General features: G+C 51.6%; 1 protein-coding gene across 2 annotated transcripts; it reads right to left on the reverse strand.

Moving 5' to 3' along the window:
* Positions 1-1510: 1510 nt before the first annotated feature.
* zdhhc1 (zDHHC palmitoyltransferase 1) lies at positions 1511-6241 on the reverse strand. Of its 2 annotated transcripts, XM_088296796.1 has the most exons (10): positions 5894-6241; positions 5453-5778; positions 5194-5369; positions 4732-4833; positions 3826-3950; positions 3608-3751; positions 3328-3446; positions 3198-3259; positions 3010-3118; positions 1511-2572 (listed from the first exon to the last, which is right to left on the reverse strand). In XM_088296796.1, exons 2-10 carry the CDS (start codon positions 5675-5677, stop codon positions 2099-2101), a joined length of 1536 nt encoding a protein of 511 aa, XP_088152922.1. In that variant the 5' UTR covers positions 5678-5778; positions 5894-6241; the 3' UTR covers positions 1511-2098. The 2 variants fall into 2 exon arrangements, with proteins under 2 accessions (XP_088152922.1, XP_088152923.1); XM_088296797.1 differs by lacking the exon at positions 4732-4833.
* Positions 6242-16804: the final 10563 nt, after the last annotated feature.

The raw sequence follows: 16804 nt of genomic DNA on the forward strand, positions 1-16804 counted from the left end.
TCAATTATTGGGTTACATTTTATTAGTTTAGATTTAATTTAGTACCCAAAAGTTTAGTCAAGTCAATAATAAATAATAATAATGGAACGAATTGGGTTGTCTGTACTTGTGTTGACATTTGTGTTTATCAGAGTTGTGTTGTGTCCGATTTCTATGAATGCATCGCGCGACTCACTGGAGGGGAGAGAGAGAGAGAGAGAGAGAGCGAGCGAGCGTTTGTTCTGTTGAAAATGACGGAGCGAGTTGCCCGGTGTTTTGATCGGTTATGGCCAACAGCGCCGTTTTTGTAAGAATAAAAAGTCGAGAACTGAATTCAAGTCTGACGTGTGTCTTTTAAAGACGATACAATAATAAATTAGATTTGGAAGCGCCTTTCAGAACACTCAAGGGAGTAAAATACAAAGTAAAGTCAATATTATTTGTATAGCCCTTAATCACAGACACTCTCAAATGGCCACAATCGACATCCCTTTCATTAGTGTAAAGTGGCAGAAAGTAATGTGTTTACATCTAATAATTCAAATCTGTGGCTTTCTCTTTACTTCCGGGCAGGTCCTCATCGTGTGTCGTTATTTAGGCCTCGTCTAACGTAGCCGTTTTTAGTTTTTGTTTTTTGCAAGCCGAGGGAAATAGTCTGCGGTTTACCCCGTCATCCACTCGTGCCCGGAGGTTATTGCCTAAAAACGGAAAACTCGGGCCACAGTAGAGATTTACATTTACATATCTCCGGTGATTTGCGTTTGGCTGTGGGCGGTCTCGACGGCTCTACGTCACAGGTAAACGCAATCACTTTGCGACTTCGACGTCAATTGCGCGACTTGTGAAACAACATGGATCTCCGCAAATTGCGTTGGTTACAGCCATTCTCCAGACGATTTTTCCTTGCATATTTGTTCGCGAGCTTCTACCAGTTCTCGTTGAGCGGCAGAAGTGAAGGAGCACGACAAGGTCGGCTTTATACCCGTCAAAGACGCCGTCTACGCTTTTTGGACAGTATTTGGCCAATTACTGCCCCCTACAGGCTCGGCATGCGTTTGAAAACTCACTTGCGCGGTTTGTCATGGCAGCGGTTCGTTTTTTGTTTTGTTTTGTTTTTAGACAAACCAGCCTGATTTGTGAGCGTGCAGCGTGGGTTCGGTTCCCACTCGGTGACGGTTCTATGTCTGCCCTGCGACCGGTTCACGGTGTAATCGGCTCTCACGCATGAAACAAAAAATGACTGATTGTCCGTTGGTCAGCCTCGGTGAGTAAAAGGTAACATCGAAACACTTGAAGTTTTTCCTTATTTGGTGGCGTGATGGGTTGCGAGCGTTTTCTTCTTGATAGGAGGGCGAGGTTCGAGCGGGAGTGAATTCTAAAACACTAAAATGGCAGTGTAGGGAAGATTAACAATGAAATGTGGAGTTTAACTTTGACTGACAGATTGCCAGCCGGCAAGGCATCTGTCTGGACTTTTCATCGGTTGAAAAATGAGGACATTTTCGAATGTTGAAAAATCAGTCCATAAATGTTGGAGACAAATTAGAAATTTAATTGTAACGTGAAAAATATGAGGCAAGTGTGGCTTTGTGGAAGATGGAAAATCATTTGTGGCTGCAATGGTTCAAATTGCTTAAGAAATATTGACCAAGGACAGAAAATGTGAAGTTTCTTTGAAGAAAAAAAAGTGTAATTTTGTAGTCCGTCAAAAAGACTTTTTAATGTGGACCTTGTGGACTCGACGAGGTGGGAATTTGCGGCTCATGCCGAACAGTTTGTGGTTGAAAGCAAAAAAAAAAAATCAAGCAGGGGCGACGAGTGCAGAGTGAGTGTGAAAGTAGGAATTTGAATGTGAAAAAAAAAGGTGTGAACGAGCTGAACAAGGCAAACTTTTCGTCTTGAAAATATTTGCAAGAGAACAACTTGTGGATTATGTTAAAGTTGGAGCGGACGGAGAAGGTGGATGTGCACGCTCCTTTTTTGTCACTTGTTACCAGGCGGTGCAAGCGCGTGACGTTTGGCCCTTTGTTACCAAACAATAAAGAGGAGGCGGGCCTGACGTCCAGTCCAAAGACTGGCGGAATGTGAGACGTGACAAACATTTGAGTGGACGCGGCGGCTATCTGCGATGTTGGCACGGCAACGGGACGAGCGCAGGGTGTCCGGCGATGGATGGAAAAGGAAACGAGGATGAGGAGGAGGACAACAACAAAGCCGTGCTTGGAGTCCTTCCCTTGCAACGAGGTGGCGCCGCGGCGCCCTCGCCGCTGGCTCTGCTCACAAAAATGGCAGGCGAGCGAGCGTGCGGCATCGGAGAGGTGGGGCCAGTCTGCCGAGGCGTCCGCGAGCCCAGTTTGTCTAGCGCCACGGGAACCTCCTGCAGGGACTCAGCCGAGTCGGAATGATACTCGGAGGGAGGGGCGGCGGCCCGGACGGGCGGCGAAGGCGACGGCAGCAGATGGGGGCAGACGTGCCCCACGGGGGGCGGGCCCGACAGCCACGCGCCGACCCGCTCTGATGAACAACGGGCGTCTGGACCGCCTTCTGACATAACTGCGCTGGGTCCAACTGCCTTCCTCTTCTTCCTCATCTTCTGGCAAAAGGCCAAAACACACACACACACACACACACCCCTGTTGATTATGTTTTGTTTTCATATTTGCTGATGCTTTCAATTTCGTTTGTTCCATACGTCACTGTCATGGATTTTGTCGAATGACAGTGACTTTGAGGGATGCTGATTGCGAATGTTGCCGAGTGATTTTATTGATCCGAGTTCATTTCTTTTGCTGACATCAAATTTTAAAATGTTCATTCCGATGATTAAAATGTTCCACTCGAATTTTGCATTGGTCTACCAAATGATTTTGTAATGATTTCTTTCTTGTCTTTCTGTGTTGGTCATGCTGTACATGAAAGATACTTTGACTAAAAGAAGAAATACGATTTCACGATACATGACGAACATAACTTTATATTTCCTTAAAAAAAGAAACGAAAGTGTGTGTGTGTGCGTGTATGCAAGCTCACTTGCGTGTACGTGTGCTCTGCCGCGTTGTGCTGTGTGGAGATTGTGGGTGGGGCTTCTAGCGCTAGAGGTGGGCTAGCCACACCCCTCCCACTGCCATTGGCCACCAACCTTGGAACACACACGCGGTCGGTTGATGAACAAGATGGCGTTGATGTCATTGTTGACCGAGAAAAGCAAGAAGTCTTACTGCGTGTGCCCCGCGTCCGGCGGAGGCTCGGTGTAGCCCCGCCTTCCCGAGTCGTCCGTTTCCTGCCAATGACAATGACATCATCATCATCATCATCAGGAATGCTGCGCGACGACAACACGCGCATCACCTTCAAGCAGACTGACGGACGGACGCTGCTCTTGCCATCCTCCAGCCTCGTCGTTTGTCTTCTGTCCTGGCGGTGGCGCTGACGCACGATGTACTCATACGTGCTCAACCTGTTCCACACTCAAATACGCATGCGCGTTTGTCATACAAGTCACGTTTCGTGAGTCAAACATGTTTCTTACTTTGTGAGACTGACTCGCGCTTTCATTTCTTATGAACAGAGATACACACATCTTAAGTTTGGACACACGCATTTCTTCACGCACGCACACACGACTTACTGAGGTAGAAGTGGAAGAGCAGCAGGTGGCAGAGCAGCACGCAGGCGAGCAGCGCCAGCGCGCCGGTGACGGCGGCCAGCGCAGGGACGGCGGAGGAAGGCGCCGGCGGCAGGAACAGGAACCACGACGCCGTCCGGTTCGAGGCTGAGCGCGAAAAGGAGCGCGGCCGGTGAGCGTGCGAGCCGTTGCCATGGCGACCGGACACCACGTGAACTCACCCCACAAGTGTTTGCCGGCGCCGAGGCTGCTGGGCTCCAAGAAGAACTCGATCAGCACGAACGACGAAACCGCCAGGACGACGCACACGCCCAACACGGCTGACACCACGCTGTACAGGAACAACCTGCATGTGCACCACGCACGCACGCACGCACGCACGTTAGATGCTCGTGTTACACCCGCGACACATGAGGACAGGTTACGCGAGCGCACACGCAAATTGAACACATCGGTCACACACTCAAACCGAATCGTCAACTATCGAGTAATCCTTTCGGCTCATTGTCGAAGTTCATGTTGTCCAAATGCTCCGATTTGAGCCTCTCCACAGGAGGGAATTATTTTCCAATATTTGTTGTCCTTCAAGGAATTATTTTTGAAGTTGAATCCAAAAAAGTCCTTTGCAAGAACGACATAAAATCAATAAGTCAAAACAACAGCATCTTTAAAAAGCACAAAAGCAAACAACTCATCATTCACAAAATGTCAAATAAAAAAGTCAAAGAGAATCCCATGCATAACATCTAAAAAAACAAAACAACGGAAATCACAATTGAGTTTGTTTTCCGCTTTTTGTGCTCGCCTTTTCTTTTTTCTTGTTGAGTTGTTTTGGTACAGTTTCCATTTGTTGCTGAGTCACGATTTGCAGTCATGTTTTGTTTTGTGTCTTTGTGTGTTTTCATTCCTTGCTGTTTTTTGACTTTGTAAAATGATGACAGAAGCAGTAAGCTAATTTGTTTCCAAAATGTTGGCGCATTTGGGTTAATAAACAACAAGAAATGATCTGCAACACAATTTATCAGATTAAATAATTGCTTTTAACAATATTTGACAGTGACGAGTCTGTCGCAAACGCGCGCACACACGCACACGCAAAACATAGGAAGTGGAAGATGTCAACTGACTTGTAATTGCGGCTTCCCACACAGTTGTTGAGCCATCGACAGTGATGATCAAAGTTGGCGACGCATTTGTTACACGCGCTACAGTGCTTCGACTTGAGCCCTCTGAAAGACACGCACACGCACACGCACCATTACAAGAATAGAATGCCAATCGACCCTCAACCAAATAATTTGAAATTGAACTAAATGGCGACCTAACAAACCAAACCCCAATCAAATCTCAACTGAAAGAATCAACACTGACTCACAAACTAAATAATCACAACTAAAAAATTGGAGCCAAGACCTAAACAATGGAAACGGAACTGAATTTTAACCGAAAGAATTCCAATCCAGAAGGAATCAGAAATCCAATCAACTGTCAACCCCGAGAAGCGCGTGCGCGCGCGCGCTGTCGATTTCCGGCATCAAATGTGCCGTGTGTTTGGAAGTTGGCCGTAGCGTAGCGGCGTCGCGACTCACACGTCCACCTGGCACAGGTAGCAGTGGCAGTTCTCGATGACGTGGGCGTGTTTGGAGCGGTCGAAGACGGGAAGCGGCCCTTTCAGGCTCTTGGCCCGGACGTTGCGGTCGGCCGGGTCCACGCTCACCGCCATGACGTGAGTGCACAGGTGACATGCAAACATCACGCCGGTGCACTGAGTGGTGCATCGGGAAGCTTCACGCAGCTTTGGTGCACACACGCACGCACGCACGCACGCACGCACGCAAGCAAGGATACGATATAGCCGGCGGGCGTCCAATGGGCGGGCAGCAGCGGCACAAGGACGCCAAGGCCCACCACAGCGAAGTAGGCGTAGAGGAGCCAGGCCAACATCTGGAAGGGGTGAGGAGGCCAGCTCCAGCCGTTGGTGCGCGAGCACGCCGACGTGCCGCCGGCTTGCCGCTCGTCGTCCTCGCCTCCAGCCGGCGCTGTGCGGTTCGGCGTCTTCATGCACACGTCCATCCTGCACCGGACAGCATCGGTCGGCTCAGCATTGCGCAAGGATAAATCGGCCAGATGCAATCCATCACTTGACCAGACCAGAAAACGTTGCGGGTCACTTTCTGGGAACGCCGCAATAAAACAAAGCCAGGCATGCAAAAAAAGAAAAATACAAAAATGAGGGAAAGGAAAGGAAATAAAATGAAGTGAAAGGAAAGGAAAATGGCGCCTGTTCACCTTTTAACACTGACGAGCGGGACTCATCTGGCGGATGGCGCTTGGGTGCCACATCGCTCGAAACCGAGTCCGAGACCGCCCGCCGGCCATCCGAGGCGCTGAGTCCGATCCGGTCCAGTCCTGCGAGACGACACAGGGCCACACAGGGCTCCCGGGCGGTGGCAACGTTACCGGACGTCCATGCCGGCCGGACAGACGGACTGCAACCACAAAGCCGAGTTCACGGATGTTCCGGGACAAGGATGAGCGTCACCCGGCGAACTTGCGAGGCGAATCCCGGCTAGAGAAAGGGAGACGAGCTTAGGGTGGCCGCCATCTTGCAGCGAGACTCCCGTTTTGGTCCCGCCCACAAACACGAAGGCGCTCAGCCCCGCCTGCTGCCAAGAATGCCATTGGCACTCCAGCCGGGACACGCCCTCGTTACAATATGATTGGTTCCGGTGATAGCGCTACGCCAATAGTATTGACTACTGCGACCGACCAGCGGGAAGCTGCTCGTCGTTTCTGTGGTAACGCACTGGGCGCTCCCCATTGGCCACTTTAGACCTTATCCCGCCCACATGCTTGCGTGACGTTGTCGTGTGATGAGCCATTGTGACCAGCAGAGGGGGCCCGCCGTCGACACATTGTCGTAATTGGTAACCCTAACCCTACCCATGCTCTGAACTGGTCGTACTTTTAAATCAGTTCATGCAAAAAAATAAAAATACTGTAGCGTCTTCGAAAGACAGACGTCAGACCTCCATTAACATTCACTTTTTTTTATTCTTACAAAACGGCTAATGTTGGCAACTCGCTCCGTCATCAGCACAACGGATCACCCCTTTTCTCTCTCTCTCTCTCGCTCTCCTTCTTTCTCGCAAACCCCTCTCGTCTCTCGTCCAGAGAGTCGCGTGATGCGTTCATAAAAGCAGGACACAACACAATTGGTTTTTTTTTATTTGTAGTTGTTGTGGAGGTTGGCCGTAGCAAGTAAATGCTGTTCATTATTTGTTCTCTATGTAAAAAAACAGGGGGGGGGGATTCCCGGAAAATATCCAAAAGTCAATTTTCTACTTTGGACCACCCCCGCGCCCCGCTGCAAGAAGTGCCTGCCAAGTCGGTTGGAGCGCAAGAAGCCAAGAAGCCAAGCGTTCCTGCACCTTTAAGAGGAAAGCCGAGTCGGCGGGGGCCGGCGGGGGTCAGATGGGGCCGCATCGTATGCGTCGGGTCATAAATTAAAGAGACTTGCGTTTGCAGTGGAAGAGCCAGCAGGCGTCCCTCAGGGCTTCGAAATATGTTTCGTCCGGGGGGTCCGCCAGTACGCTTGGATCCAAGTGGACGAGCGGACACGGACATCCCTTCTGACCCCCGCCCCCTTCCGATGTTCTAATAGAAACAAGCTGCAAAGTGACTCCAACCCCGCCCCTGCGGAGCATCGCAGGTCATCTGCTGCTGCTCTCAAACCACTCGAGGGGAAGGGGGGAAAAAAATCCCCCCACAGCCGTTACGAGCCCTCCTCATGATGGCAACAAGGAAGGTGTGCCAGTTTTCAAAGTGGTGCGCTACTAAAATGTTGTGTTCGGAACACAAACAAGCGCAAAGTTGGAGTATCACAACTGCCTTCACGAATGGATTGACGAAGATCGTTGCGGCCAAGAGCCAAAACACGAATGAACAAAGTGACCAGACGGAGGAATAGTTGATGACTACGCCCGACATTTTACAAGGTGCACTAAACCAAAGACAGCACCACCAAAACACCTCAAAGGTGTCAGGACTGACTGGCGCAGGCCGCGCCGCGTCATGGCAGGCATACTCGACAATACTCGAGTACAACGCGCACGCGACGAGATGCAGATGAACATTTTTGTGCGACAGGATGTGACCTTTGACCTCCACATATGGGCCTATTCAAAGGAAACCTCACGCGCGCACACACAACAACCAGGTTCGTAATTATCTGTGACCGCGAGAGACGTCCTCCTCTCGGGCCACTTGTAAACTCGTTTTCGAATAGTCGCACGTCGTCATTCTCGTGCAATCGTACATCAAGCCAAACATGCTCTCGTGCGCCGCGACGCTTTTGTACTCTCGCGCGCGGCTAGTCTCTCGGGCAGCCGCGCATCGGGTCATTGCGTCGTTTTATGACCGCTTGGTGTTCCATTCGTGCCATTTTAGAAGCAAAGTGTTAAAAAGCCACATGAAGCCGAAGGGGCGTGTCTCGGCGCGTTCGCATGATCGTTGCCGCTGTGTGCTAAAAATCAACTTTTACACAAACACACAAAGCCTTCTCAAGAGGGACATGCGCACACTCTCGCATAAACGCAATTCCTGTGAAAACATTTCAAGAGGAGCACACACACACACACACACACACACACACACGCGTTGTGCTGTCTCCAACAACCTGTGAGGAAATGTCAGGGCAGCCAGAGGACACACATCTGTAAACACTTAAGCTTTTGTGTGTGTGCGCGCGTAGTGGCACCATGGGGGGGTCGCTGAGGATTGTGAGGCTACGACAAAGTTGTCAAACAATGCTCGCGCATTTTCACTTTGCAACATCCAAGTGGCGGCGGGCCCGCAGAACGCTGAACACGCACCAGCACGTCTTCATGCGCGCGCACGTTTGTGCACGTGCCGAGTCAAATGGATTTCACAGAAACGTCTCCAAGGGCAGGATCCGATTGGGCCAGCGTGGGGGGGCACAAAAGAGAAGCGGCAGTCAAAAAGGCCGACGCCGAGTTCAACGAAAGGCAGGAGCATCGTCCACTTTGAAACATTTCGACTGAGGTAGCGGCTCGGGCATTCCGGAGCGCGACCTGCCGACTTGTTCCGTGTTCTTTGCCGTGACAAAGCGAACAGGAGTTCGGGACGGAACATACGTGCACGTGCGTGTGCACGTGCGTGTACGTTTGTGTCTACGGGGTCATTTGGGGGTGTGGCTCCAACAGGAAATGACGTAAGATTGCTTTCGGTGTTTGGATCGCTGGCAAGTCGAGCCAAGGCGTGTGCGCACGCACACACGCGCACACGCACACGGCCGGGAAGGACAAACACGCACTCGCACAAACCTGGATTGTCACTTTGATGTTGTCGAGTCCATTGTTTCGTGTCCACCACTCATGACGTGTTCTTTTTGTGTTGTTGTTTTTGCAATATTTCACAGCTCCAGAATTTAATGTGCATATATATAAAAAAATATATATATATACACACACGTTTGTTTGTTTGTTTTTTTGACCCCAATTCTTAGGGGTACAAGTCGAGAATGGAGGAGCCTCACCAATTGAAATGGCGGAAGAGTCGAGAAGCAACAAAAAAAAAAATCATTTTTATTGGGAAAACATGCGCAAGTTGCACGCTGCAAAATGTCGACAATTTTTAGGAATAAGGCCGGCGGGTCGAGGTCGGAACCGTAGCGAGATTGCGGGCGGAGGGCGGGGGCCTGACGTTGGAAAAGGGTCAAGCGCCCGGCTCTGCTGTTGAGCGAGCTCGTCCGAATCGACCGAAATAATCAACGTTGACTTGATGTCGCCCGGCAGAATTTCCGGTGCGGGTGCCGACCGGAAGACGAGCGTCCGCACGTGGGCCGTCCGTTGCGGACAAACGTGACGAGACCACCCGGCACGCTCAAAGATAGCAGATGGCTCACCTCGCGAGTTTTGTCGCTGCAGATAAAATTGCACAAAAGCGGACACTCGTGCGGGTTTTAGTTTGAAGAAAGAAAGCGCGTCAAGTCGAGCGAACTTAAAACGAAAATCGATCCAAAAAAAACAATCGAGCCGAGCTGAATTCCAGCAAGCCTGATAGTTTCTGTCCCGCGGACGTGCGGCGCCTTCAGGTTTGTTCTGTCGAACTTGGAAGGCAAATCGGATGCTCCCGGCCTCCTTTTGTAGTTTAGCGTGTTTGCGAGCGCTTTGCGACCACCTCCAGAGAGTTCTTTTTGGTTCCGTCACCTCAATTGAAAGGGAACGAGGTGAGCCAGCCATCAAGTTGAATGTGTGAACTCTCACAACGGCGCAAACGCCTTTTTCGACCTGTGCCCGTCGACCAAAGCGCCTAAAGGAAAAAAAACGGATTTTGTCGCTTGACAGGATCTGAGCGGACGCGTTTCTTTCGGAGCATGCATAGCCGCGTCCTTCATCGCCAGGACATCCTCCCTCAGTGAGCGGATGAGCGCGAGCGCGGGAATGCTTGGGATTTGTGTTGCTGTGGTCCCGAGTGTGCGCGCGCACGCGTGCGTGCATTTGCGTGTGTTCCTGGTAATCCTGGCCCAGCTCACAGACAAAAGCTGGGTTTGTTTTGGGCGGTGCACCACCCCCACGGACAAGACGAGAGGTGTGGGGGGCGTACGTGTGCGTGTGCGTGTGCACGTGCGTGTGCGTGCGCGTGCAGGCAGGATAGAATTTCCCAGAACAGCGTGTTCCTAAAATGTGTGCTGGATTTTCTGCGCGAGTGTAAACGGCGGGACAAAGCCAAGCCGCGCAAGCCGCGAATGTCGCCGGCGGCAAAATGCACAAAGACGTCTCGGCAACGCAAGATGACGCCTGTACCTTCAGTCACGCGTCGTCCTTACGCATCGCAAACATACAAATCGATTTGGATCCGACATGCGCGTTCAAGATTGGAACAAAGGAACTTTTTGCTTCACGTCCGCGGCCCAATTTGGATTCTGGGTCATTTTCACATCGTTTCGTCAACAATCTTGAAGGCTTTTGAAAATCTAAACATTTTTACTTGTTTAAGAAAAAGACGTTCCAATTGAAGCCGCAATTTCCACTTTGGGGGGTTTTCTCTCGGCAGTCCAGGAAAACCAACAAATTGTCTTAGCGTCGTCAGAGTTACGTTTTGGCTTAAGTTTGTCTTTAGCACAAAAAGGGAGCCACAAAAAAAAAACATTTCCTCAATCAGCATCTTTTGGTGGTTGTTGGCAAGTTTTTTTTTTCTTTTTTGTGAGGAGGAACTTTTTATTTGGCTTGCGGCAAAAAAGGTCACTGAGTTCCTTCATTTGCAACCCTGTTCAATTATTTTTTTTATTTTTTTTAATTGACATCACACAAACAAGCAAGCATTTGACCAGACGTGGGCAATTCAATCAATTTTGCTTCTCCGTCATTTGTCCGTCTGTCTCCCAACACCCCCCAAAACATCATCAAAATGCGCACCTGTCGGTGATCCGTCACACATTTCACACACAAAACAAGCGTGTTTGTGTCGAACGTAGCAAAAGACGTGACATTGTTTTAGTCCCGCCCACAAAACGGTGACATCACTGACGCCGTCAACTTTCCGGTTGAGGTCCAAATTCCGTTTTGTGAAGCATTTGGCGTGCTTGTCAACTCGTGATCCCTCCCGATGGAACTAGGCCACGTATCGGCGTCATTTGCGCTCCTTTTTTTTCCCTTTGGCAATAAAACATTCTCAAATCACGTCACTCACCGCGGGAATCAAGCAGTCGCTCCAAAAATGTGCCGCTGGGCTGCGCGTGGCTTTGCCATGTTTAGCTCTGCTCGTGTTTGCGCTGTTGGATGTTGTATTGTTCGTTCGAACCACATTTGACAGGAGGAACGACACACACACATCGTCCGGTATTTATTTGCCCCATGCACACACGGTCCATATGTAAGGTTCCGACCTACATATGTCACCTAATACTACAGATGCGTGCTTGCAAACAATTTTCCCCATTGAGACAGACCCGAAGAAGAAAACGTATTCGGAATGCCGCGCAAACGACACGTTTATTTGAGCAAATGGGGGGGCTCTTATTCGGCTTTTGAAAAACTTGACTTTGAGCTTTTGAGTTTTTTTTGTTTTTTTTCAAAGTAACGTCACAATTCAAGAGTGACGTTGTACAAATGGCGCTTGCGTGTGTGCGTGCACACGCTTAGTTTCGGGTTCATCGTGTCATGTTGGTTTTTGGCCGAGTGGCATACAATCCCTCTCAAGCTGCCGGCCCGCTCGACCGGAACAGAAACCTCCCCGTGCAAATCTTCTTAGCGGATCACTTAAGGCTTCCCTCAACAACCGCAACAGACATCGTGTGGCTCTTCGTAAACACGCACGCACACGCACGCGTGTCGACCAACGTTGGACATTTCCAGTCGGGCCACCAAAAGTTGCGGTGACGTGACCGGGCCACCCGCTCCAACTTTCAACTAATTGTACTTCACCACCAATTGCGGCCTTGGATGATTTGAGTGATTCAGAACAGGTCAAAGGTCGTCCTGAGCTCCATTTCAGTTGACGAGATCCTTCAATGAAACCGAGAGCATCTTATTTTGTGAACAAATTGACCGACACTTTCGTCGCATCATCAATGGCATTCCGGGAACCACGCGTCGATTTGTCGCCACCTGAAAGTTTGCGCAGCGGCTTCCTTGTTCACGAAACAACAAAAAAGAAGAAAAAAAAAAAAAAAAGCCAAAACGCAGAGACGGAAAGGCGTCGAGGGCCGACAATTTTTAGGAATAAGGCCGGAGGGCGGCGAGGTGGACGGACCGGCAAAAGAAGTGAAGTCAAGCGGCCAGCTCTGGCTGTCGGGAAGCGGCGCGGCGCCGCCGAGACGTGATGTCGGAGTTTGACTTCCCGCGCTCGTTAGCCGAGCGTTTTCCACTCCGATGCCATCCGACTTTATTCGCGTGGCGCATTTCGCGGCAGTCGCGGCCGCGCGTTCAAATCCAAACAAATGATACGAACGCACGGACGGTCGACAGCAGAAAAGAGCAGAACGAGTTGGGACTAAAAATGCGGCGGACCCCGCCCCCTCCCCTCTCCAGCGGGACGCTTTGTCCTCACGCCACCGCCGCCAGAGCGTCCCGACGGCGTCTGCACGCAAGCTTCTGTCGGTCCATTTAGCGGCCGATTGAGGTCACTGGGCCGGGGATTTCCTGGGTGCGGTCGCCGTGGCAACCGGGGCGCGTTAAGAGAGGGCCGCACCGGTTCGGCCGCCAGTCGCGCCGGGACGCTTTCGGCCTTCCGTGTCGAGCCGCTCTCGCTTCGCCATTTGACGCGCGTGTTCGCGAGTGTGCGAGGTTGACGCCTCGGTGAGTTGGTGTGTGCGCTGCGCCTGCGCGCATCCACGCTCGCAAGCGCAAGCGCAAGCGCTCCCGCTGCCGGGAGTTTTGCGAGTGCAGCTAACCGGCTAACTTGTTGTGAAGGGATGACGCCAGGGTCTGGGCGGCAGGAAGTGCAGTCAAGTGGGGATGGGCGGGGCTCACTCTCGTTAGCGGATGGCGTGAGGACGGCGAGGCGGGCGAACGTCAACAATAGCGACGGGCGTTCGCTTGGTTAGCCATTAGCGCTGAGCGGTAAACAACACATTGTCTGAGCCCGGCGGCCTCGTTAGCGTCATGCGACACCCACGCAAAGACCGCCGGCGCGGCCAATCGTGCGAGGGGGCGTAGCGCGGCTCCTTTTGCAACAAAATGGACCTCAGCCAAGAGCTGTCAATCACGCGGCAAGCGCCAGGTCCACCTAACTTGATTCCCGCGCGGCCTTTTCACCTTTGCTTTTCTGTCAGCGGTCGGGTGTGGCGCGCTCTCGTCCCAAAGAAGAATTTCCTTTTTCATTGGCCCGCAGCGGGGTCGCCGGAACCGTCGCCGGAACCGTCGTCACTATAACGAAGGCAAAGTGGCGGCGAAAACGTCACCACGCTGACGTTCCCAACGGCCGAGGCGTTTCTCGGAGAGGCTCGGAAACAACGCCGGCGAGCCGAGATGGCCGCCGCGAGGGGGCCGCTCGAGCCTTTCAACTTCCTGTCGTGGCGAATGAAGATTTCGTTCGGTTCGCAGCCAAAAGCAAAAAAAAAAGGAGAAGGGGCAAAGAAAAAACGACAAACGCTGCCATGGCGATGCGCAAACGGACCGGTCGAGTTCTGATGAGATTTCTTGAGATGCGAGTTGAGTCGGTTCCGGGTGCGCGCCGCCAACATCGTCGGGCTCCCAAGTCGGTGCGCCGGTGCCATCTAGTGGCCAAGAAGCGACGTGCCTTCCTATCTCAAATTTTGCTCGGATCTCAAGACAAACTCGGTCACCGTAGGACAAACTCTGGATGTGTTAAGGCGTACGTGACGCGTGTGTGTGAGGAAATGAAGCGCGAGCGCCAGCAGGCGGAAAGCGTCGGATTTCCCGGTCACGTGACGGCGTCCGGCATGAACGCCGAGACTTCCCCCTCCCCAAAAGAAACGCGTGGTGTCAAGGTGACACTTTCCCACGCCAGCGCCAGGAGTCTGGGTTTTTTTTCTTGTTATTTTTGTTTTTTTTTCCCTTTGGCAACGTCGAGGGTCGCGCAGCAGATGTTGGCCAGCCTGCGCTCATCAAAACCTTGACGGCGCTACGCCGATGCCAACAAAGGCACAGACGCTGGGCTTTCACCCCCAAAAAGATCCACAAACACGCAAACCTGCTTGCCGATCAACTTCCCAATTCAAATGCTCTTTATACTTTGATCACACAATGGAAGGTTTACCAAACACTTTTATGAGCGCAACGACAGTGATGAGCGTGCGCTCAGTCCACAATCACCCAATTGCACACGCACACACGCAGACCATGTCAATTCCCGACGGCCTTGATATTCTTGAGAGTCCATCGCGGCCTTGTGCAGCAAAGCAGCCCCACAAGTCAACGGCGCCTCGGGACAGTGTTCGGGCGCTTACGTGCAGCTGCCGCGCCGCGCCGCGCCCAAAAGCTCCCGTTTCGTCTGCTCTGGCCCGAACGGACCTTCTCCCGGAAGCTTTGCGACATTTTTCAAAAGATTTCTTCTCGGTGGCGCCGTCCGACAACGATGGAGCTCGACCCGGAAGTCGACCTCGGTATTATTTCAGGCTCGTTCTGGCCTCTTTTGTGAGCGTTGGCGCCATCTTCAACGTTTCCAAAGATATCGGAGGCGGTCTCATTTTGGGAGCAAACGCTCCCCTTTCATCTTTGAGCGCGCGACACCCAAACGGCGCGGTGAACACGCGTCGCCCCTCAAAGGAGTCGACTGACGTTTGAGCCGTCTTGCTTGAACATGCGCAAAGTCCAAATGATTCTCAACGTCTCACGACCGGCCGAGTAAAAAAGAAAGAAAGAAATGGAATCTTTGACGTCTTTAGCCGTCAATGGTAGTTCATGAGTTCATTTGGGTTTCTTTCTTTCTTCAGAAGAAAGCGGCCAACACTTTTCTGTCGATGACGTGTAGCATGCGAGGCGAAAGAGTGCAGCTGTCCGCCGTCGAGGGGTGTGAGGTGACGGCGGCCTTCTGGGCGACCTTGTGCAAGTCCTCACAGATGTTAAGAGAAAAAAAAAAAAAATCAACGTTCTGTCCACGGCGGGAACGTTCTGATCCCAAAAGCGTCGCCTTCAGGCGTCATCGTAAATCATGGCTTTATCAGCGTGCAATGAGTGTAACGTCACACTCGATTGTCACACGTAACTAACTCGCCACAAATACGCAAACGGGACGAAAGTCCGCATGGCGTGCCGTCTCAAACCTCTGCGTGGGCCACGGCAACACACGCAAAAGTCGAGGTTGATTTGATTTGGTGACGCCTCGATGACGCCGTCGCCACCCCCGCACACACGGTTGCCAACCTTCTACTTGTCACACTTTTCCAACGCAAACGGCCGCAGACTGCGAGGCGAACGCAATCGACGTTGGCTCATGACCGCGTTTTAAAAGTGGCGTCCGTTCACGAGAACTCGGCCGCATATTCGCCAAAGGTCCTTCGAGCGACCTCCGGCTTCCGTCGCCGGACGTGCTCACGGCTTCACTTCGGCTCTCGCAATAACATCGACGAGGATCTTTTGGCTAAAATGCCACGCGGGATTGTCGTTCACGTGAACTCTGCCGAGACAAACTTGAACGTTTGATTTGTCGAGGTTTCGTCGTCTTTGTTTGCGAACGTGGACGAGACCGGCGACGACCAACAAGGAAAGGTGCCGGCTCATCGCAGCCCATCACAATCCACTGGCGCTCTCATGGGTCGATCCGGCGCCGGGTACCAATCACACATCTTTCAAAACTTTGGATTGACTGAGTGCGTGTGTGTACCCGTGTGACAATGTGACATCATGTGACCAGCGAGTGTGAGTTTGTGCGATTTCTTTTGTGTGATTAAGCGTGTCATTGTGTGCGTGTGTTTGTCCAAGTGCGTCGTGCGAACGGTCATCACGCGCTGACTCGCTGTTAGCATGTAGCATGTGGCGCCAAAGGTTAGCTGAGCAGCTGGTGTGAGCCAGATCAACGTTAATCTTTAATCCCACACCTGACCCGCAACACGCGTGTCCAGACAGGACATATTAAACGGGCAGAAAAAGAAGTAGCGTCATCGTGTCAAGGTCAAATGAGCACCAACACGCGGGTGCATGCGCCCCCAGCTGGTGTGGAGTGCATACTACAGCCACTGCCACACGCGCACACGCACACACACCCCAGTTGATGTGTTTTGGAGCAAGTGTCAAATGACGCATGTAATTGTGTGTCAATCTGCACGCCATTGAATGTGTGCGCGTGCGGGCGTGCGCGTGTCGGCCACATGGCAATTGCCAAAGTCATTTTTGAAAATTTTGGAAAGTCGAGAAAAAAAATGACAACACACGTTGGTATTTTTTTAAAATTGGCAACGTTACAAAATATTCAACCAGGTGTGTGAGCAAGTAAGAGAAAAGAAAAAAATGGCAATTAAATAAAAAACAACAAAACAACGTGCATGTTTTTTTTTTTCTTGTCTTCCAAAAATGTTGAAGTGGCCCCGAAACGTGAGTTCGTACGTGTCCGAATGCGCTCGTGTGCGTGTGCGCGCGCGCGAAGATCGATAGGGCACCACCCTTGGAGCAGTGTTGTACAAACAGTGAGTGAGCTGAGGCGCGCGCGCGAGTGTGCGTGTGAGTGAGCGCTATATAAAGAGTGATCGTGCGCTCTTCGTTCAGTCCATTGAGGAGG

The sequence above is a fragment of the Idiotropiscis lumnitzeri genome, chromosome 5 (assembly GCF_059441095.1).
Source record: "Idiotropiscis lumnitzeri isolate Australia: NSW breed Sydney's pygmy pipehorse chromosome 5, RoL_Ilum_1.0, whole genome shotgun sequence".
Lineage (NCBI taxonomy): Eukaryota > Metazoa > Chordata > Actinopteri > Syngnathiformes > Syngnathidae > Idiotropiscis > Idiotropiscis lumnitzeri.